Raw genomic sequence first — 24,651 nt, 5'->3', positions numbered from 1 at the left:
AAACTGAATCGTAGATTAAACTCGGTCGGGAGGGAGGGTGGCATTTAATCCCTCCATAATTATAAATCCTCATAGAATTACAATCAAACATCGACTTAACCAAGGTAAGTCTCGTTTAATTTTTTAATTCTATTTCGCTTATTAGAATTACTACGGTATTAAATGAGATTTTAAAGCAAATAATGGCAAAAAACATACCTTAACACTTCAAAACAGTTTTGTCAAATGTGTCTTCCTTGAGCACGTTTTTATTGTAGAACTTTTAAATGACCAACCAGCTTTACTTAAAATTTCCTTGATTAGAACTCCACGGAGATTTGACTTTGATACAACTGCACTTCGCGAACAATGTGGTGTAAACGTATCACTAACACCAGCCCGAATCATTACCGTCTTTATCCATCTAGCAATTGTGTCTCTGTGTACAGGCTTAAATGGTTTGATATAGCTTATCAGCAATGCACTTTCAGTTTTACTTCTTAACATTTTACTCCTACTCAAATACTCCTTTAAAACTGTGTAAACACAAAGCCTCCTATCTGGAGGGTAAGCCTTCAAATGGAACAATGAACACTCAAAACCAGGTCTGCTTTGCTTAAGCAAACTTGTAAACTGTAAAATAAACACAGTACTTAACTTTTTAATGTTATGTACACTAAGCAGATGTATTGTCTGCACTCTCGCTGCATTTGTAAGAACCATTGAACCATTAACGTAGTCAGTTTTAATGTCAAATCTTTAAAAGTTAAATGTTTCACTGGTGAGAGTTTCCTTAAAAACATCAGTACTTTATCAACATCCCATGTGCATGAATATGCTTGTTTCGGTGGTCGTGAATTAAAAACACCTTTCATGAACCATAAAACTGTAGGATGTGTTCCTGCTGTATGGGATCCAAGTACTATACCAAGCGATGACAACGCAGCCCGAGCAGTGTTAAGAGAACTGTAGCTCAATCCTTTATGGAATTCCAATGTTAAAAACTCTATAACATTTTGGAGATAAACTGAAACCGAATCCATTTGTTGTGTAAGACAGAACTGTAACCATCTTAAAATATACACTTGATACTCGCGTTTTGTGGAACCGCGCCATGATGACATGATAATGTCGGTAGCCTTGTCTGAAAAGCCTCGTTCTCGGAATGATTTCCGGACACTTTGCATGCAATAATTACCAGTTTCTGCGACAGTGGATGCGTTAAACCTTTGTCTGGCGCTTTTAGCAACTGTGTTGTCCTCGGCAACGAGCTAAGACATTGAAAGGAGGAAAAACAAATCCAAGTTGAAATGTCCCCCAGTCAACTGTAACCGCATCAATATACGAAGCAAAAGGATCAGGTTTCCACGAACAATAAACTGGTACTTTATTGTTCAACCTTGATGCAAAAAGATCAATATCGCATCCTGGCCAAATTTTACAAATATCTTGAAAATATTGACCTTTTAATTCCCATTCTATTCGATCATTGAACTGCCGAGAGGGAGTATCTTCCTCATTTATTACACCTGGTATATGGGCACATGTAATCCAGATGTCATTTTCTTTGGCAAACAGCCAACTGTCCTTGCTAACCTGATTGCACTTATCTGACCTAATTCCACCCATACTATTGATGTAGCACACTGCTGTAGAGCTATCCGATAATATTTTAACATGTTTGTTTCTCAAATACTCAACCAGTGTTTTCTAAGCAAAGTATATAGCTTTCAGTTCCAAAACATTAATATGTTCATTTCTTTCTTCAGTATTCCATCTACCACCAAACTTTTGGTCTTGAAAAACAACACCCCATCCTAGAAGACTACTGTCAGTTTGAATTACCAACACAGGATTTGCCCTGTGTATCTGTCTGACCTGAGAATGAATATTAAAAACCCACCATTGTACTTCATGTTTCATCGGCTGTGTTATATGCACATATGCCTCAAAGTTTCCTTTATTTCCTTTTAATGTTTCTATTTTCTCTTTTTCGAGCTCACTATAAAACAATTTTCCAAACTCGACAGCCGGAAAAGTCGACACCAAAACACCAATTACTTGGGCTAATATCCTTTACTGTTGTTTTATCAGCTCTTAAACGTTTGTTGCACATGTCAATAACCTTATCTTGCTTTTCTTTAGGCAATCTAACAACCATCAAAATGGTGTCAATAATAAAACCCAAGTATAGCACAATCTGAGAGGGTATCAAAACCGACTTCTCATCATTCATAATGAAACCTAAATTTTGCAACAAAGTTCGAGTTACAGACACAGAATTCACACATTCTTGATAAGAAGTACCTCCTAAAAGACTATCGTCTATGAAACCTGTGCAAATATGGCCTTCTGCTCTAAGCTTTGCAAACACTGGTTTTAGCAATTTGGTAAACAACCTAGGACCATCTCTATAGCCATTTGGAATGCAGGTATACTGATATATTTTGTCTCGCCACTGGAGCCGAAAAAACTTTTGATCATCATTTGCAACTGGAACTGAGTAATATGCATTTTTTTATCCAAAGAACAAAAATTCATGCCTTTTCTGACCACAGTAAGTGCAGTCTCGATTTTGAAAGTATCCATTTTAAAATGATGGTATGATACATCTTCATTAAACTTTTTCAAATTTAAAATCATTCGATACTCCTGATTTTTCTTTTGTCTCAAGAAAATTGGGGAGATAAACTGTTTTTCATGCCAATTTACTTGTATAAGAACTTTCAAGTCTAAAAGTTTGTTAATTTCTCTGTCAATTATCAGAAATTCTTGTACATTAAAATTGTGCCGTGCAAACTGATTTTGAGTAGGTGGTGAACCTTTCCAATTTATATGACAATGCTCAACAATGTCTAAACTGAATGGATCATTTGTTATAGTTTTCCATACGTCAACAAAATATTTCAATCTACCAGCAACAAATACCTCACTAACCTGTGAATTTACATCCTCCTCACTCCCCTCGGCGTTGGGAGTTTGTTGGCCATGGCCCATCAGCCGGTACGTAAGCACCACGTCCTCTAAAAGCACCATGGCTCATGCCGGCTCGAACTCTCGGCCGGAAACCAGATCGACCTCTGAAACAACCACGGCCTGTACCATATTGGAGCTTGTAACCAATCCTCGAACACTCCTCAATTTCCTTCGCTGCCTTGGAGACATCGTCCCCAAATAACTGACTCGTGTAAGGTAAGGAGTGTGTGCAAAAATGTGCATATTCATTTCGAATTTCAGGGTTTAACAGGTCCCTTCGAAGAAGATTCAACTCTCTATTGGCATGGCCTAGCAAGGCTAATGCATCATTACATCCATCAATTAAAGGTCCTATATCAGAACCACTTTGTTTTGCCTGGGACTCAATCTTAGCTGCTTTATCAACAGTTTTTACCAGTACACTTGCTGATTTCACAATACTTGTCTCCAGAGTTTGCAGTTTCTTATCCCTGGATCTTGCAACTGGTGAAAAAATTTCCCACACTTACTGGTTCAAATTTTACAACGACCAAACCATCACAGTTTGACGGACGGGCATTAACCTCATCTTTTGTTAGTTGGTTATACTGTTCTTCCTCCATACCCTGTCTGAACAGTTCAATTACATTATTTGCTAAGACAGGATCTACATCTCGATCGCAAGTTTCAACCGTTCGGAATTGCTTAGACAGACTGTAAAAACGACTGCTGCTGGCAACAGCTTCATTATTATTGTCATCCGACTTGCGTTTTACCCCAGCAGTAACATCAGACACACTTCGTGTATCTTCACAACCAAACTCAGACCCCTGTTCATGACACATTTCATCATATTGACCATCGTCGTCACAATACTCATAATTCTCAGTTTGATCTAACCTGTGCCCGTATGCCTCTAATTGACGATGCTGGAACAGCAGCGTCCAAGGTTTGATAATCGCCTAAAAATTTTTCACAATGGCCATCTATGTAAAAGACCGAGCCAGTCCGATTGAGATAACTCGATTTTTCAGTTACTTCCCTTGGGCATACGCCACTGCGTAGGATCCTAGCATTGATAACATTCTCCTAGCAGAGTTGTCGTTCGTGTTTCAACATTCAACAATGGCCGCCTTAATGAGATTTTCGATTAAAAACTATCTTACTGCATACATTGGCTTGTTTCGCTATTTAGAAGCTGTCATTTAGGATATATGAATTATTTATTCACTAAATCTCCGCTTATGACAACAATAGTTGGAATTCGAAGGATATATACTCGATGTGAATGAAGGACTTTCTGGTCTCTGGATCGTAACAGCTTGACACGGCAAAACTGGCATACTGATTACTGGTATTTTTAGTTATCAATATAAGTCACATTGTGCTTTATAAATTGTGATCGAGCATTTTGCGACTTATTGAATGACTATGATACCCGATATCAACATTTCATCGGGGATTTGCAGATCACCAAGCTGTCCTGAGATTCAACATTGATTTCAAACTTTTACTGGTAAGTACTCTTTCTTAGTGTTAGTACTTTTTATCATTTTAAAGTTAAATGAACTGTGTCACAGTAAAAGAGACATTAACCCTTTCAGTGCGTGACCCAATTTTAAAGGGCTTTGCAAACAGTTTGGTTCCAGATGAGACGCCACAGAACGTGGCGTCTCATCTGGATCCAAACTGATTGCTATTCTGATTGCTATTCTGATAGTATTCTTTGAAAAAAATTGAAGAAAATGCTTATTTTAATTCAGCAGACGACATTTTAGCAGACGACAAATTTCCCAGCATGCAAAGGGTTAAGGCGATTGTGGCCAGTTTGGATCTAGATCAGCCAGCAGTCGCTTAAAAGCTGTTTGCTTAAAAGCGTTTTTCTGACAATAACAAATAATTTAATTGGATACTGATTTGACTGCGCTTTTCCTGTGACCTGGCTCAAATAACAGAATTGTCATTAATCAAATTATTTATTTCGAACATTAATCAATTGTTTTTCTTGTCCCTCGGGATCAATGACTCCAGCACTTTCCTGTTGAGAATTGAATACTGCTAAAGGCGATGCTAGGGGGCGTGAGAGATGTTGCACCTTCCAGTATCGCTCGATTGTTCATTGTCGGCTCGGGTACTACGTACATGTACCCCGGGTACTCTTAAGTATACTTACATGTATCCCGGGTACGGTGAATATACTTAAATGTACCTGTGAAATTTAACCATAAATCAGTCGTTGTCGACAATTTTTTTGTAATAATTATATATACACATTTATGTCAATTTTCTGAAGAATGGCCTCTATATTATCGGAACACATACTCAAAAAGCATGTTGATGCAGTGTTTTTTGAAGAGAAGTGTGTTTAAGATAATCGGTTGCGCGTTTTACGACGTCGGATTTTGGGCGCGAATACAACTCGGGTACAGTCTAATATGGACCGAGTACACTTACGTTTATTTACCGTACCTGGGGTACATGTAAGTATACTTAGAGTACCCAGGGTACATGTAAATATACTTAAGAGTACCCGGGGTACATGTAAGTAGTACCAGAGCCGACAATGACCAATCAAGCTCCATTATCCATCATGAACCGACTCAAAAAACCGAGTCGGCAATATTTGACTTAATTTTTGGTTTGGTTGCTCTCGAGGGATCGAAAATTTCAGAATCTTCCTAAAAGCCCTACGGGTTCGATCCCCAGAAGCGACATTGAAAACTAGCATACTTTGTTATCTAAAAGGTTGCTAAACCTGATATACAATGATAATGTGAATTTTCTCTCACATGATGTTCATCAGTCATATTATATAAAAACTTACAGCAGAAGTAAACAACTGGACAATAATTAATGAACGCATCTTTCATTTGTCTTTGACACTTTGATTTTGACATGGCCTAGATTTAAATATGTGACTGGACTTTACCAGCACTCTTGTAACAGAGCTAAAGTTTAAATGTACCATTGAAGATCGCCTAAATCCAGATTTGCTATTATAGACGTGTGGAAAGTTTTAAGGGTGTGACAAGTAAGCAAAAATTGGTCATTACCCAGAGGCCACAACTGTTCAATGACTGTATTAAAACAAGAAAAATCAGTGCCTGATTTAGATTTCCTTAGATAGTTCAATAAAAACTAATTTCATAAGCCTGGTAACAGATTAACGGTAATGCTACCAATGTGTCACACCAGGGCCTTGAATTTGAAATCTAGGACATGCATGGTACTTTCTTCATGAAATCAGGACACACAATTGTATTTTAAGTCCTTAATTGACCTGGCTATAGTTCTCAGATTATTATAAGCTCAATCAGTATATTTATATCATTATTTATGCTTTGTGTATTGTAAACATATACACAATCATGCAGTTACATGATAGCAATAAATAATATCAAAGCTACCCATACTATAAAGGTCATTGACAAAGCCTATGGTCAAAATGTGAACACATTGAGTGTAATCGCCCTCTCGTGCCAGCAAAAACAACACGTTGACAGGTTGTCATTTTTGACAGTTCTACTTTCACTTTCATTTTGTGATATCAAACTATTAACAATTATGTGGCTGAGAAAAATATCGCCATTGCTTTTTATGCTCCCGGTAGGGTGGCCTATATAAGTTGAACTGTCAGTCAGTCAGTCAGTGTGTCAGTCTGTCCGTCCGTCCGAAAACTTTAATGGCCATTACTTTTTTAATATTGAACATAGCAACTTGATATTTGGCATACATGTGCATCTCATGGAGCTGCACATTTTCAGTTGTGAAAGGTGAAGGTGAAGGTCATCCTTCAAGGTCAAATGTCAAATATAAAGCATCTGTCTGTCTGTCCCAAAACTTTAACATTGGCCATAACTTTTTCAATATTGGCGTGCATGCGTATCTCATAGAGCTGCACATATTGATTGGTGAAAGGTCAAGGTCATGCATCAAGGTCAAAGGTCAAATTTTGCAATATTGAAGATAGCAACTCCATATTCGGCATGCATGTGTATGTCATGGAGCTGCAAGGTCAAGGGTAAAATATATGGGTTCAAAGCTGCGCAGCAGGGGGCATTGTGTTTCACAAACGCAGCTCTTGTTTAATATATTTTCTGCACATTTCTTCAAAAAACTTTTCTTCGTTAATTCAATCATTCCTGACAGACTTGTGTACATATTTTGCTTACATTTTGACGCGCGTAGGTAGGACCGCATTACCGCTTCCGAAATGTGTATTCATACTATTGCCTTCGAGAAACTTATCTGATGTTTGACGGAAAGGGCCGAAAATGTGCGAGTGTGGGTCAAGTTCCCCACAGGTACTACTTTCCCATTCCCCCAATTTTTTTCCGTACCCAATTTATTTTCGTACCCAATTTTTTTTTGTACCCATTTTTTTCATCCCCAATTTTTGTTCGTACCCAAATTTTTTCGGTCCCAATTTTTTGGTTCCCAAATATTTTTTCGTACCCAAATTTGTTTTCATACCCAAAGGTTTTTCGCAAATTTTTTGTACCAAATTTTTTTTTCGTACCAACATACACAATTGTGGTGATGTAGATAAACTTAACTTGATGCATCCTCTCAAAAGCATCGTCACACCAGTACTGTCAGTACTTTGATTTTTTATTTGTATTAAGCTGTTCCGTACGAAGTGACTTTACAATTGACAAAATGTCCTCGTTTTTTGTCTGTTGGTTTTGAAGACGAACTTTTCGCCAATGATGGATTCACATCATCAGAAACACTAGCCAGTTTTTTAGACTCGTCTGTGGTACGAGATTTGGTAGGCTGTTTTCCCTTTGACGACTGCTTTACAGTCTGACTTTTCTCTTTTTCGCATGTCTGAACTGGAACCACCGGGTCCGCCCTTTTTTACCCCACCACGTGTGGCAAATGTTTTTGCAAATTTAACTCTTTGAAATAAATGTCAGTGTTCGTACTTCGTACAAACTTGTGGCAATACCTTTTATTTTCAAGAAAATACTTAATGCGTACGAACTTCGTTCGTTTTATGCCACTATAAACTCAACATTATCGATACAATAATACATACGTCTTCCATTGACCGGAAGCGCGGAGCACACTGATTGCGCATGCGCACACATCTCATTTAATACCGTAGTAATTCTAATAAGCGAAATAGAACTTAAAATTAACCTTTTCAATCATACACCGAGTGTGGGGGCTTTCAATATAACATAAGTCAAAGTAGTCAACGCTAGAAATCAATTAAAGGAGTGAACACAAAAGGGTTATTTTTGTGTAGCCAACATTAATACATGCAGACATCATTTGTATAATTGCATACCTTATTCATCCCGCAATCGGAGCTTAATACAATCTGCTTATTATCAAACTGCTGTCTGGACTTGCGGTTTGCGCGTATTTACACCCGAGGGGCGGTCATTACTACGCAACATACTGACATACCGAACTGATAAATACCGGTGCGCAAACGATATATACATCTATTTGTGTTTTGACATGTCGGCATGTTGGCGACCTTTATAAGCGCAAACGATCAAAAATGAAATAGTAAATAAGAGAGCCATCCTTCTTCTACAAAATGTTAACGTCACAATTTCAAAACATATAAATTAATGTTCCTTAGCCCATTATTTGGCGTGGTTGAGCCTTGATTGTTGTGTTATAGGGATTTATGAATAACGCCCAAAAATACAACGATAAAAGACATGAAGTATTTGTTGTTTTAACGTAAAAGCTTGTTGGCACAAACCGTAAGCATGCGACATCACGAAAGGACTACATATATTTCGCATGCGACATCACGAAAGGACTACATATATTTCGCATGCGACATCACGAAAGGACTACATATATCTGTTTTTCGCATGCGACATCACGAAAGGACTACATATATCTGTATTTCGCATTGGCGAAATAAGGATAGTGACACAAAATCGATCACTATAACTGCTCGTGTAATTAACCTTTATATTCATAATAATCACCATGTGATTTTCTGCTTCTTGCGATTTTCGAACTCTTTGGATTTTGAGACATATGTTAAATGTTGGGACATCTTGTCCTAAGCTCGAATGTGCACATGATAAAAAGTACATCCTCTTCTTCAGATAACATAAATTAAATGAATCGATACCATTGATCAATGTATTTCCTTTAATTTAAGTTTAATGAACACTTAATATCTTATCTTAAAAACATTGTGTTATGTTTTGTTTATGAATAAACCCTTTTTAAGATGAATGAAGGTTGATTCACAAGTTTCGGTCCATTAGTCTCTCAGACGTATTTTGGTGTCTCGCTATACTCGAAAAGTGTTGCTTCTTTATTGATGTATTTTTTCCTATCTTGACAAGCGTGTGATCTTATGTACATTCATATTGTAGGTATGCTAGTACACAGGGGATTTATGGGCTCACAAAAGTGAAATTGTTGAGCTCGTGTCTCGTGCTTAACTCAAAATATGTATTACTCTCAAAATTAGTAAAGCATATATAAACATATTAATCAGCATGTTTACATATAAACATGCATGTATTTTGGTTAGTTATTTTTGTGCTAAAACTACAGTGCATTAGTTTCTAAATACGATGTATCTTTGTAATGTTACACACGTATTATTCCTATCAACTTTTACGGCTATGTGCTTAAACATGATCGCAAATGTAAATATGAAATACATATTATGGCGCATATAGATAATCATAATATGTGTACCCTATTTCTTATCAAAATAATATATTTTACTTATACATAAATCTACGTGCTTACTGGTTTTTGTTATTAATTTGTTTAATCTTTGCAAATGTTGTATTTACAATTTGGTGTACAGGAAGGAGATACTTTGATCGACCCAATATAATTACACGTACTAATATACGCTATTTATTTTTCTTAACCGATTCTATTCTGTCTCAACAACGATGAAGTTTCAATTGAGTAAACGATTACCTTACGCAGTGCTTCCCACAGGATTTTTGTCAGGCGCCCCGGGGCTGATAGGGGTTGATTTTGGTTTTAATTTAACGTGTCAATTCACGTTCTGTGGTGCGTTATAACTTAAAGAAAAACAGCGTCAAAAGACGTCATTTGGTGCGCTATGACTCTTCAAGAAAATCCCCCAGTCATTTAAAAATATATATTTTTTATATTGTTTAATTGTTTTAAAACTTTACCGGACAGACAGTAAAATCCTAGTCTCATTTATAAGACGCGCAAAGAATTTAGAGATACTATTTATATAGGCTAAAATCTTTGGAACTCCAAATATTACCAATATAAAAAGTAGCTTAATATTTGAGAGCGTCAACAAGTCGGACTAGTAAAATCCCGACTCGAACGATTCCCCAATACATTCGTTTAACCCGACTCTATTACTGTATACTTACTTTTTTTCAAGTTTCTATTTATTACCCGATAATCCCGTTTATTCCGTTTTTATAACTCACTTTCTGGTAAATATTTACGATAAAAGCTCTCAATTATTTCTTTAACACAAACCTTGCCATTTTTCTACAGTATCAAAAAAATTTTAAGTAACTTTTTATAGATTTGATGAAATATTGCCTCTGAACATGCGTCAATGCCCTGACGTGTGGTGTGCTTGTTAAAACGCTCAATACACGCACGCTTTCTATGCAAATGACCAGGGACCTATATGTTTGTATAGGTCCCTGAAATGACGCGACATTGTACATGCTGCATAATTTTCGCGCTCTTTTTAATTGAGAAAAAGATTCGACACAAAATAAATTTGCACTGCTAATTTGAAGCAAGTATTTTAACGTTGCGGTAACATTTACATTTGGAAGTATGATTCGGATTAAAAACGCGTTAACATCGACTTACGGGAATGGGTTTCGGATTACACATTTAATTATTCCCATTTGAGATTTCAACAAATATTAACAGTTGCGTTATGAATTCAACGATAATTCGTTTAAACACTTTATGAGTCGAATAAATGTTTTGACGGAATTATGCATGAAATTCACGTTGTCCACGAGGATTACGGCCGGTTGCCATCATCAGTCTTCTGAGTATCGATTATCGGATGAAACATTTAGAAGTGTGCGTAATTAATTCAACGAAAATTTGTTAAAGCGCATAACGTGTCGAATAAATGTCAGACAAACGAGGTGAGTCAGTTCATAAATGGACATGATGAAATATACATGAACTGGAATTAAATTGTTATCGCATAATTGTAACCGGAAGTTATTTGCACAACTTACTCGCTATAAGTAATTAAATGTTTACCACTTGCAATTAATTTCTCGTATTAATTATGAGTCATAGGTAACACTTGTTTACAGTAAAAAGGTGTGATGATGATGCCCGAAACCGTCTTTAATGTACTGTACTGTATTAGTTACCGGTTTTATATTACGTAAGTGGTACGACTTCTTGCTAATCAAGCTGCGATAAACTCTGCACGTCAATCAAAACTAATGCTCGATAGTTAACCCCGCCCTCATAAGCATTCGCGTAACCGATTTGACGATGAACATCACAGTTTGACGACTGGAAAGTTACTTGATACATTCTTGTCAGCAGTTAAATGACTGTGTAATGTGGCTAGAATAATCGATACGCGCGTCTTGTCAGTGGATTATCCATTACCCCATGTGGTGTTTATGGCGATTACTTGTGAAAGTAGGTACCGCGTGCTCTTTTAAAACAGGAAATATTGATACACTGAAAGAGAAACCTTGATTATTTTTACAATCTCCACTTTCTTTTACTGAAAAATACACTGATCGGACAATTTTAAGCGCCCCGGGGACTCTGATTTCGAAATTCAAGCGCCCAGGCGAGGGATCGTTTAATGGCCTGTGGAAAACCCTGTAACGTATCTAGAAATTTAAAACACTGTCATCGGTTGAATTTCGCGCTCAGGCATACTGTACTAGAATCGATGTTACTGTTTCATTGTCGCAGTAAGAAGAGTCTTTATTGAGTTCATACTTGTGTTAACAGTTTGTGTTGGCATTAAGATTAGTATTTAATTTTGAAATTTAGACTGCAAAATAACGTATGCTATTTAGTTTTATAAAACACATATATAATACTTATTTACCGTTGGACTTTTACACTGAAAAATGGATGACGAGATATATCTTTCACTTGCTTTTCTGACATTGTGCTGTGGATAACATCTGATCTAATGTTAACTGTAATTAAATCGATATTTAATTTGAAGTGTGATCCTATGGTGTTAACTATTATTTACAATCGATTGCTTTATTGATCTATTCTGGCACAAGTTGAGCTTTGGATGACATTAAACCGGTCTTGAATCACCGAGGCTATGATGTGTATGAACTCTAAGGTGTTTAGTTCAGTATGTTGCATTGATGTATTTGTCCTTTGTCAATGTATGCCATTTAAAATCAAGTACGTTCTTGTAATGATAATAATGATCTCCTGCTAATGCAGATGATGCTTCTCTTAACATATTACTGAAATGGTGGCCCTTTCAGCAACATAGGGATATTAAGCATCGCCTTTGTCGTACTTATGTGCGTTCCAAAGCTTGAATTTTAAACGCGGTTTAACTAAAAAAATGGATATCGCTCAAACTTTCAAAGTTAAATGACCTTAATGTGCAAATGATCGTTAAGAAATGGAATTCGGATGCTACGAGTTTAAGCAGAATTATGGTCCTTTGTATGTGTTTCACTATATAACATATAGTCTCTTGAAGGGTGTGTGTTTAACTAGTCTTTAACAACTAGGCGTATCTCGCTCACTATTTCACAGGTGGATAACAGTAATGAGCCGATGGCTGTGAATATAGGAACTTCGTTTGCAACAAAGTTTGGCATAATGATGGTTCTGTGCCTGTTTTCCACTATAGTATACATATTCCTATTGTGTTCAACTCTTCTTTTAACTTCACGATTGATATCGCTATGAATCTCAAAGGTGAATATCGTGTATGTGTAGAAAAAAAAGTAATTGTGGCTGCAACAAATTTTTACGGTTTTACTTGAGTATAGCTGTTACAGTAATTAATGTGCAAATACATAGTATAACACAACATATATATATGCATATGCATATCTGGGTATGTTGTTAAACTGTTTTTGATATAATAGTATAGCCCCATTTTATGCAAAACATGAAATTGTTTATCATGCTTGTGTAACCCGTTTCTTAAATGTTTCAAACGTTCAGTCATGAAAATGTACAACTATATTCAAGAGCATGTGCACGTGCTCACCTGGATATGTTGGTGCATTGTTCTTCTCGCAACAGGTTAGATGTTCAGACAATGTTGGGGCATCAGTGTGCTTATATCTAGTAATTGTTAACACGCGTGTTAAAAAGCCATATACTCAGTATATTACAATTGTTGAATTAATGTGCGGTTGTACGTTTTATGTGCGTGTGTTAGGATTTTTACGTAATGAAAATAATCACTAGTATTGACCATCGCAAGACGGCGTCTCGCGCGTAAAAAGCGTATCTCTAGTAAACAGTCAATAATCACTAGTATTGACCATCGCAAGACGGCGTCTCGCGCGTAAAAAGCGTATCTCTAGTAAACAGTCAATAATCACTAGTATTGACCATCGCAAGACGGCGTCTCGCGCGTAAAAAAGCGTATCTCTAGTAAACAGTCAATAATCACTAGTATTGACCATCGCAAGACGGCGTCTCGCGCGTGAAAAAGCGTATCTCTAGTAAACAGTCAATGTCAATCTAAAATTTTGCTTGTTTCACACATAGAGTTCAAACATATAATAAGAGCATAATACAGAAGGGAAATTGTACACTTTGGACAACAGCTTTTTCGGACGGCAATTTAAATATTTGCAATCCATTTATAAACTTACTTTCCACATATGTTCACCGTGGATTGCGTGGAAGACCTGTCTCTATAGCTCAAATATATATGTAACATTTAGAGGCTAATGGTCTCATTTTGGCATGAGTTTATGGACAGTAAATTATCATCCATCATGCCTTCAAAGTCTTACTAATAGGTAAAACAAAACACCGCCTTCCGGTCTTTAACTTCATCGTATATCAAGTAATTTGTGTCGTGTATGCCATCGTTTAGCTCAATATCCACTGCTTATGTGACTGCGTGCGTTATTACAATAAAATATAATACTCATCAATAGACACAATATTTCGAAATCCGGCAATCACAATATTCAAATTATTGTTTTTATCTTCTAATTATTGATTATTAAACCAATAAATATATTGTTAAGCTTTATGTATTCAATGGCATACACTTAAAGAACCCATTTATGCCTAGTTGACTCTCCCATCCTTCTAAATTAGATCAATTTATTTCCAAAATAAGGGATGTCTAGTATATTTATTTCTAAATTTAGAATATTTCTTACAGAAATTCCCTTAAGCAAACAGCGCAAACCCTGATGAGACGCCGCATCATGCGGCATCTCATATGGGTCTACGCTGTTTGCCAAGGCCTTTTTTCTAGACGCTAGGCATAAATGGGTTAATACTATAAAAAAAACGAATATTTCGCAAAATACTTAAATCAAGTTAACCCATAAACAACCAGTGTTCATAATAGCAATAGACAAAATTTCAACGCTATATTAGGTATGGTAACATAGATTTAACAAGATTTTTTCTTCTTTTTATAACACATTTATATAGCGCCCTTTTCATACTCGAGATGTGCGTTCAAAGGCGCTTTACATTTTTTTCTCTGATCACTGGGTCATAAGTCGTCTGTTAACATCTTGACACAGTATGCAGCCACGGTTCATTGGCTTATTTACCCCACAGGTACCCATTTATACACCTGGTGGAGAGGAGCAGTTGTGGGATACATTTCTTGCTCAAGGAAACTCCAGTGGTCAGGGCGGGATTCGAAACCGGGACCTCCCGATCCCCAAGCCAGCGGCCTACCATTAGACCTAGACCACTGCTCCCACAAAATAGAACAATGGTTGTTTTTATTTGTTGTGGCACAATATATTCCATAGTAATTTCCCGCAACGATATATATTCATACGACACACGAACACTAATACGGCACATAAAGATGTGTTGAATGTCTCACCAAAAAAAAGAGGATATTTTGTTGATTGTTAATCTATGTTTCCAGACCACACCTAGCGTTGAAATTTGACTTTTGCTACAAGGCACATTTTTTAATGTGTTAACAGTGTTTGTGTTTTCGAAATACTGTATCAAATATTCGATGATTTTGAGTGTTTATGGGCTTTTAAATAACACTTTCTTTAAAGTTCAGCTCCTTTCGGAAAAAAAGACAAGTAATGAATCAATATTTTTCAAGCGCCCAAACTCTATGCTAGAAGTGTCAAAATATTGTGATCATGGTAAAGTACTGTAATCCAAGTGTGCACGGTTATTAGTTCAACTTAAAGATATTCCAGTAAGGCGATTATAAACACGGACGTTAAACGTTGTTTAAACTATTGAACACTAGACTATTCGTCGACGTAACAATCTGTACAAAAGCGAAAGAGGAAATAATAAATTGTTTTAAGTAATAATCGCTTTCATTATTATATAATGTAGCGAGTGTTAATAGTAACCTTCTGTGTGCATTTTTATGTTCCATTCTATTTTAGTATATGTTTGTTAGTTCCTGATTTTTGTCTGTTATAGGTTTTTCAAAAGCGGTTCAATGGCAGTGAGGGTTTTCATCGGAAATTCAGTGACTATGAAAACGGTTTTGGATCTGTCTACGCGGAACACGGGCTTGGTATTAGGTTATACTACCATCTGTTATCATAAACATTTTACAAAAATATTTCTCAAAAGCATGTCATTCTGTTTTTTCAATTTTTTTATATTATCCAACCACATTTTATTTCAGGAATGAGCGATATAATTGAGTTTCATGAATAATATTTTTTCTCTACATATACAATAAACAATGGACAAACAGAAGTTTAATTAGTATCATCCGTTATAAATACTGATCCTATCAATAAGTTGCAACTTATTTTCTTCAATTCCAGGTCTTAAATACATTTATGAGATGACATCGCGTGGTTCCTACCAACTACGTTCGAACGGAAGCAAGGGAAACGATGTGTACGGGGACTTTAGTCTTCAGCCTGGAACGAACTACACACTGAACGTTGGGTCGCGTGTACGGTCAAATGGTCGTAAGTGATTTAATCGTTGAGTTTATTCTTGTTTCAATGACTTTGTCTTACCCAACATTTTACCTACTTAATATCCAATCATATGTCTTTCAAAATGCCAAGAATGAATACTTGTGCATAGTTACATTTGAATGAGCAACTTTAAATTAAATACTTGACTTATATTCAAGAAGGAGAATTTAAGCTGGTATAATTGCTGTATTTCTCGCACACAATATACCGCTTTAAAGACAATGCTCGAGCAACATGGCGCATATATGTGTTGCACACATAGTGCCCGTCGTTCTAAACGAATTACGCAACATGTCTGGTCAATCGTAATGAGAAACACAATGCAAAGTATATATAAACATATCAATCGGTTTTGACATTGAAACCGTAATGTAATAAGATGCTTCTTTTATTTCCTTCAGAACTTAATTTAAAACGGTACATTGTATATTACAATAAGACAATTAAGTGGTTTAATAAGATGCGTGGAGCATTATCAGGTAGTATAGTGTTATTGTTCAAATTGGATTAAATCTTAAGGAAAACTGAATATTGTTTGTAAACACTATGGTTTCTAAATACAATCGTGTTTAACATGTATATCAATCCGATTATATTAACATAAATTAAATCATACCTAGAATATAACACACATTATATATATGTGTGTTTTCTTTTTGTTTTTTAATTAAGCGCGCTCGATAGCAAATACATGGTTAAACAGATACTTTGTTAATTAAATAAACTATATACAATCACGAAACACTATGCAACAGTTACACATTAGATTCACATAATTATATGTTTGATATATTTACATTTGTGTCTTTTTGTTTTATCTTACAGTTCTTAGCACACACTCATTTAGTGATGTTGACTATGCACCGGTCGGAAATGCCTTCAGTACGTATGATCCTGACGTTGACCGTGCATCGTGGAGCAACGGTGCAGCAGAGTGGGAAGGGGGCTGGTGGTACAATGCCTGCTATTACTACATCAATCTGAATGGACTTTACCAACCAGGACAATTAGATGGCCGGGCCATGAATTATGACTCTCACTACGGTATTGCTGCCAGCACCATGATGTTTAAAAGTGTGTCATAACAATGCATCATATTTCAACTGTGTATATTAATCATTTACACCACCTAATAAACATTCTCAATACGACCACAGATTGTGCGCAATGATCTTACTGTCACAAACTTTACGAATCAATGTATCTTCAGCTTTTTTTAAATAAAGACAATATATAGCTGATACTCATAATGAACTGATTGTTATGGTTCTTGTGTTCTGATCTTTATATAACCGTTTCGTAGTTAAATAGTAAGGAAATAGAAATGCATTGCTTATCAATTTGAATTGTGATGTTATGAGGTTAATACTTATGTCGACTTAAATGTCAAAAAAATACTTCTTGACCAAGTGTGTAGTTTGGAACTCCTTAAAACCGGGTTAAACCCTCAGTGCTTTGGTATTGACCGTTCCAAGGCGGTGACCCCAGAGTTGTTCATGTTATTTATGCTGTTGTAATGATGTGCGTGTCTTGAACATTTGTTTTGTATCTCACTGTTTTGCAACTGATTCCTCGTCATGTATGTACCACATTGTATAATATAAGTGTTCTCTCCTGTCCGTGTAGCTGTAGTTTCATTCTATGTGTATGACACCCGGTAATAAAGTTAGTAACAAGCTATCATACCAATGTGTGTTGTCTTCAAGGTGTCATTATCTCGGCTTTTATGACACTGACTTCATTAAATTACACATTTAAGACAAGTTTAACGTATATACAACTTTATTCAAGACAACCTATATATCATATTGCTACATGATTAGAACATATGAATACGGTTGTACGTGCGTTTGTGTAAGGATCTATCAAATATTGAAAGATACATTTGTAGATTCCGAAAATCCAGATTAAACGTAAATTATCGTACCGGAGTAGACTTCAATAAGCCCCGTTTTCACAAAGCGACACTTATATCATATCAACTTTGCCCTGTTGTTGCATAACATTTGGACTTTCTTACATATTAAGTACAAAAATAGTGGCGTTTAATTACTGAACGTGTCTAAAGAAACACAAAACTCCTTCATACTAAAACTCTTCAAGCGATTTCTCCGGCGTCTTCTCCGTCGTCGGACGGAAGATGCCGGCGGCGCAATGGCTGGCCGTCACCGCCATGTATATGTCGGCGATTATGGTCACGTGGCGGCCCGGAAGTTCCTCTAGGATGCACACGGCGGTCGAGAGGCCATCGGCACCCGCCCCTTGGAGTACGACATCGTACATAACCGGAAGCGATTACGTTTGCGGGCACTATTACCTGAAATGTACACCCCATACAGTAAAATACCACCTAACATTTGAACATTAATTAGCTTAACACGTTGAATCTGACACCTTGAACCTGAAATGAACGCGCTGTACACATACATAATACCACACACCGTTACAATAATAAATACATTTAAACGTTACATCACAAATAGCACAAGATACGTATATACAATGCGATTTTAAAGTGCATAAAACAAATACTCATCGCATGGCTTCTCTTAATTTACCGTGTGATGAGACACATATTGGAATCCTTATATATTACAGTATATGTCGTGAACAGATCCCAAAACAATAGCTTTAGTTCAGTGCTTTTTAACTTGTGTGTACGAATAAAAACCTACTCTGATCAACTGTACAATCACAGAGCAAGGTGCCTGATATTGAGTTATTTATAAATATCGCATTGACTTATCAACATCAGCCTCACTCTGCCGTCACATAGCAAGTTGCCTGATATTGCGCTATTTATCTGCATTGGCTAGACTTATCAACATCAGCCTCACTCTACCGTCACATAGCAAGTTGCCTGATATTGCGCTATTTATCTGCATTGGCTAGACTTATCAACATCAGCCTCACTCTACCGTCACGTAGCAAGTTGCCTGATATTGCGCTATTTATCTGCATTGGCTAGACTTATCAACATCAGCCTCACTCTGCCGTCACATAGCAAGTTGCCTGATATTGCGCTATTTATCTGCATTGGCTAGACTTATCAACATAAGCCTCACTCTTCCGTCACATAGCAAGTTGCCTGATATTGCGCTATTTATCTGCATTGGCCACATAGCAAGTTGCCTGATATTGCGCTATTTATCTGCATTGGCTAGACTTATCAACATCAGCCTCACTCTGCAATAACGGGGCTTATTGAATGTGCAAGTTTCGTTTTAGATAAGCCTTTTCACTCTGCACCGACTAATCACGGGCGGATATTTCTACTTGTATGGTACTTTGAGTTTAAAGGAAGTCTCTTCTTAGCGAATATCCAGTTAAGGCTAATTTCACATGCTAATTTGGAACAACACTTACGCATGCGCATTAAGCCCCGTTTTCGAAGAGCGCGGCTTGTATACATTTCTACCAGAGACTCTTTAAACGCTTTTTATACCAGCAGACTGAGATTTATGAAGAAGGCGAATAACTTCGTACGCTTTAACGGTGGTATTGTCTTCATTCATACATCCTCGTTGTTCGTCCCTTCAATTACGAAAAATGTCAAATGATAAGCGGACATTATTCAGGGCTAGGTTAAACCTTTCACACTATACAGTTAGTATTGCATTGATGTTTGCTTACAACATTTCCCCACAATCAAAAGGAAGTACAAATACGAGCCATGATAGAAAACAAGGGGCGTTTATTAAGTGAAACGAGTCCACTGTCAGCTTTATACCAATACATGCACACATATTTCAGGCGAAAAACATCACGTTTCAATAGCTGTAAACTGGCAAAAATTAGATCCAATAACTACTTAGCATTGTCCTTGTTAACCCTTCTGGCCTTGTTGTACACATTTTATCATAATCTTATGAAACAGTGTCTGTTAAACCATAATACTCAATAATATAATAAATACATACATTTAAGTTTACGACATGGCAGCCAGCACACATCCGTTTCATATCGTTTTAAAGGGGCCTTTTCACGTTTGGGTAAATTGACAAAATTGAAAAAAATTGTTACAGATTCGCAAATTTTCGTTATAGTAATGATATTTTTGTTGAAACAGTAATACTGAACATTTACGATGCTCTAAACTAGCCATTATATGCATCTTTTGACGATTTAAAAACCCGAAAATTATAAAGCGTTGCAACGCGAAACGAGTTAATAATTTGGAGAGTTCTGTTGTTGTCGTTATATTTTGTGAAACAACGAGGATTGGTTATAAGAAGTATAAATACAACTATCATTGTATCCAGAAGGATGGCCGAGTGGTCTAAGTGGGAGACTTTTTACTCCAGGACTCCAGGGGTCAGTGGTTCGAGCCCTGCTGAGGGTTACATTTTTTGTTTCTTTTTTTTTAAATTTTATTCTTGATTTTCTACTGGAACTTTGAATATCGAATATATCCAACATTAACATTAATCAATATAAGGCATTTAATGACAAACTTCAAAACATGCCAACATCTGTGAAAAGGCCCCTTTTAAGGGGCCGCCCAACAGATTGGTAAATTTACAAAATTAAAAAAAAATTGTTTCAGATTTTCGTTTTTGTTATGATATTTTTTTAGGAAATAGTAATACTGACCATTTACCATGCTCTTAAATATCCATTATAAGCATCTTTTGACGATTTGAAAACCTGAAAATTATAAAGCGTCGTACGACGCGAAACGATTGAATAATTTGGAAAGTTCTGTTGTTGTAGTTATATTTTGGGAAACTACGAGGATTGCTTATATAGGTAAAAAATACATCCGCTCTAAGCATGAGCATGGATGGTCGAGTGGTCAAGGCGGGAGACTTTTTACTCCATGATTCCATGGGTCAGTGGTTCGAGCCCTGTTGAGGATTACTTTTTTCTTTTTTTTAAATTGTATTGCTGTTTTTTTTTACTGGAGATTTTTAGGTTAAATGTTTAAATTTATCAATATAAAGCATTTAATGACATACTTCAATACATGCCAAAATCTGTCTTTAAGCACCTCTACAGTTAAGTTTTGATTATTTACCTAATAGGGAGATAACTATTCGTTTAAGATTACCAAATACCTTACAACGGTTCCCTCCCTAACAGTTTAAATGTAAAATAAAGCCTCACATTAGAAAATGTCAAATTTGAAAGGAATTGTCAGCCATCGCGCAGAGATTAGACTGGAACCAGCATTGATCGATTAAATCTCTGCCATTATACCCAACCACGTGATGATAGCCGAGCCACAAGGTACAAACATGTTCACGTTGTTATTATTACGTTTTGAATTTAAGTTATTAGTTTTTCATTATGTACCTAAACGTATACACTATTTTTTTTAAATATAAAATAAAATTATATTACTTTTTTTATAATATAATACTTAAACAAACAGATCCGTCCAGATCTAAAAGGATATTTTTTAGATGGCATATATTATATGTGAGATCATGGAACGACAACTCTGCGTGGAAATTCAAGAATTGTGATTTGTAAGATATCTGGTTTAACGAAAATCACTTGGAATGTTATATGGCAGAACACACATGCTGAAGGACGCAATTCAATATTCATTATAACTTATGCATGATAACTATTACTACTAATGCTTTTTATGCTCATTAACGTCGACTCATATCCTTTTTTAAAATCATTTTTCGTAAAAATATGTATTAATCACGTAACATATCGCTACAAAAACCATTACTATTACAATATAATGTATATCCATATATACGTACATTTGAATGCATATGTGTTTATAAATCATATTGAAGGAAATTAAAACCACAGCTTAGACTGTATATTGCGCGTCATTGAAGGTTGTAATTGAACCGCGTCATGCGAAAATACGTCTTATTCGATATGAGGCCCGCGTAGCTCCAGACCAGCTCTGTCTAGCTACGCTACCCTGTTCGATATAAAGCCACTCAATGTTTCGTGTTATCTTCAGGCCAGACTGATCGGATGCGCAGGCTGGTCTTGAGCTACAATGACATAAACTACACTTTCGCACGACGCGGGTCAATTATCTCGATTTCCAGTCATTCACATTCGTACTTAAGCATTGCTTTGCTGGAACTTGTCGCACTCTGGCTTTATAATACATTTAACGAAGTTAGAACTTACCGATAGAAAGTGGTCCAGTTATTTTTTTTATATCGGAATATCAATGATTGCATTTTTGTATTTGTACTTTGTTCAGCATTTCCGCCAAAAGTGGATTTTTGCTCAACTTGATACTTCCTTTAAACGAACAATACAATTAAAGCGAACAATATCGTCCGCACAAGCCTTTCTGTTACCACACTTTAAGCGCATGCATTAATCACTGTTTACCCAGAACGAGGTGTATGTGTTCTTTATATGGAACATAGGTCTTCTCATTTCTTGCCACACATCTGTAAAGAACGCATAGTCAATAATTACAACATGCTAGTTTGATGGTTTAACGGTGTAAGCTTTTGATCAAGGGGAACATGTTGATAATACTTCGACGTTGTGCAGGATAATTTTCACTTCATATCATCACATAAGTGGGTTATTGAGAGATCAAATGGGCATATGTACATGTCAACTGTACCGTTGAGCCCGGACTAGTCTAGGAACATATCATGTTTTCTGAATAACTGGATTTATGTGCTGTCACGTAATATTATAAATATTCGTTACATATCGAAACGCTTTAAGAAACAAGAAATATATATCATTTCTGGCGTTTCAGATATTGATAACGTCAACAATAATGCTTAATATAATGGCTACCTAAGTTCAAGTGGTTTTAAAACTAAAATATTTGTCTGTTTTTTGTGTGTTTTCATGTGTTTCACTTATTTACTTTAACATATTCATGTTTAGCTAATCTCATTAAAAAATGTTCATGTTTCCCTGAGCTCACTATAAATTGTTGATGTTCACTTAGTTCACTATACATTTTGTTATAAAAAAATAACACATATTGCAAAACATGGTAACTAGTTCCACTTATGTTTTTCCCTCTCTTTATTCCAAGTATAACAGTACGATTGATTTATTTAAAGTGCGGATGTCATTAAAGAGCTGATGACCAGCAGATTTTAAATATTGAAGTGTAACTGGCAGTTAATGAGAAAGAATTTATTATAATGTATCAAGGAAAATCTACTCACTAAGGCACTTCTTACGCAGCACTTAAATCCGAATCTGAATTAATACGTTAAAGTTACGAAGTGTGCCTTTCATTAAACGGGCAGTGCGCATGGAGTTAATGTGCGCTAGCCAAATGTCAAACTTTTGACGATATTGCGGCCTTAAAACATTCAAAAGATGTTGAGTTCACAATGCATTTACTGATTATATTCAAGCCATATCAAGCAACATTTAATTTTTCATAAAATTTTGTTTGAACATTCAATACCGTGGTATTGATATGTCCATTTAAGGTCACATTTGCCGTGGTTTTTCGCAAGTTAGAAAAAAAGAATATCTATGCTGCACGAAATGTTCGCATCAATAAATAATAGTATATTATATTCTAATATATTCCATTCATTTCAATTGTACTCTATTCTAGCGATTCAATTATTTATACAATATGGTTCCACTGACCACGCGTTAAGGTTCATGTAGAGGCTTCAATTTGAAAAATGTGGGACCCCTAGCATTGAACTCAAATTTGACTAAAGGAAGAGTGCCACATTGAAAATGTATACATATATGCTTTAAAGGATGTTTTTCCTTCAAACTGCTACCAATTTTGTACATCAACGTATCATAACATCCACAAAATCAATCAAAATACAAAGCGATTTTAACAATAAAATATACATTATTTTCAAAAATCTGAATCATGTTTATTCCACGTATTTCGGCGGAAAATTATATAACTAGTGATTAATATCGACATTGACGAGGGCAAGTTACGCTTAAATAGTAAAAAAAAGTTAACATATCTAGAAATATCAAAACTCGAACACATGTCATTTCATCACCATGGGGGCAGCCATTTTTAAATTAATAAAATAGAAAGAAACATGCTAAAAACTCACTCATCGCCTAATTGACATTCCAAACGGTTGACGATGACAAATGCATTGGATTGTACTCTTTCCGTTGATGTTTGCAAACTGCACGATCAGACCTCATAAACACTCAAAAGAATAACTATGTAAGAAGCATTTCACCAATGTTTACAATCGTTGTCGAATCACATTACATATATTATTGCGCATAAAATAGTACGCTTACAGACTGACAGAAAGATCGATACGTTACTCCGTTCAATTCATCACGGTATACTATTATAATGATAATATATAATAATACATCGCTTTAACAATCTAAAAGTAGAAATAATTCTTTTAAACGGAGTTTTTAATAACGAAAGTGAAAACAACGGAAGTTGGATGGATATTCTGTGAGATGCACTTCGGCTCCAGAAAAACACTACACATAAACTAAAAAAGACGTGTGGGGGACAATTTTCAGCTGGAAAATATTTGAAATAGGGTAAGTGATGATATCTCTACGTGGTCATTTCTGTTATTTAGTGCGATCTCTTGCTGATTAATGTTAATAGTTGTTTTACTAGTTGCCACCCAACTGTCAAAATAAGATATGTGTTTTCTCAGGTATGTGTATACAC

At 35.9% G+C, this 24,651-nt stretch overlaps 2 protein-coding genes across 2 annotated transcripts in view; both read left to right on the top strand.

Moving 5' to 3' along the window:
- LOC127845407 (integrin beta-like protein 1) overlaps nt 1-24,651 on the top strand; it is a 282,221-nt gene that overhangs the window by 84,295 nt on the left and 173,275 nt on the right. The window lies entirely within an intron of this gene.
- Nucleotides 3,014-24,651, top strand: part of LOC127846180 (ficolin-1-A-like) — a 37,603-nt gene continuing 15,965 nt past the window's right edge. The window contains exons 1-4 of the mRNA XM_052377357.1: nt 3,014-3,094; nt 15,532-15,628; nt 15,888-16,037; nt 16,875-17,123. Coding sequence (XP_052233317.1) covers nt 3,014-3,094; nt 15,532-15,628; nt 15,888-16,037; nt 16,875-17,123 — 577 coding nt within the window. The remainder of the gene's footprint in view (nt 3,095-15,531; nt 15,629-15,887; nt 16,038-16,874; nt 17,124-24,651) is intronic.

Source organism: Dreissena polymorpha, chromosome 9 (assembly GCF_020536995.1).
Source record: "Dreissena polymorpha isolate Duluth1 chromosome 9, UMN_Dpol_1.0, whole genome shotgun sequence".
In the NCBI taxonomy this organism is placed as follows: Eukaryota; Metazoa; Mollusca; class Bivalvia; order Myida; family Dreissenidae; genus Dreissena; species Dreissena polymorpha.
Note: the sequence above shows the minus strand (reverse complement) of the source record. Positions and strands in the feature narration are given on the sequence as shown.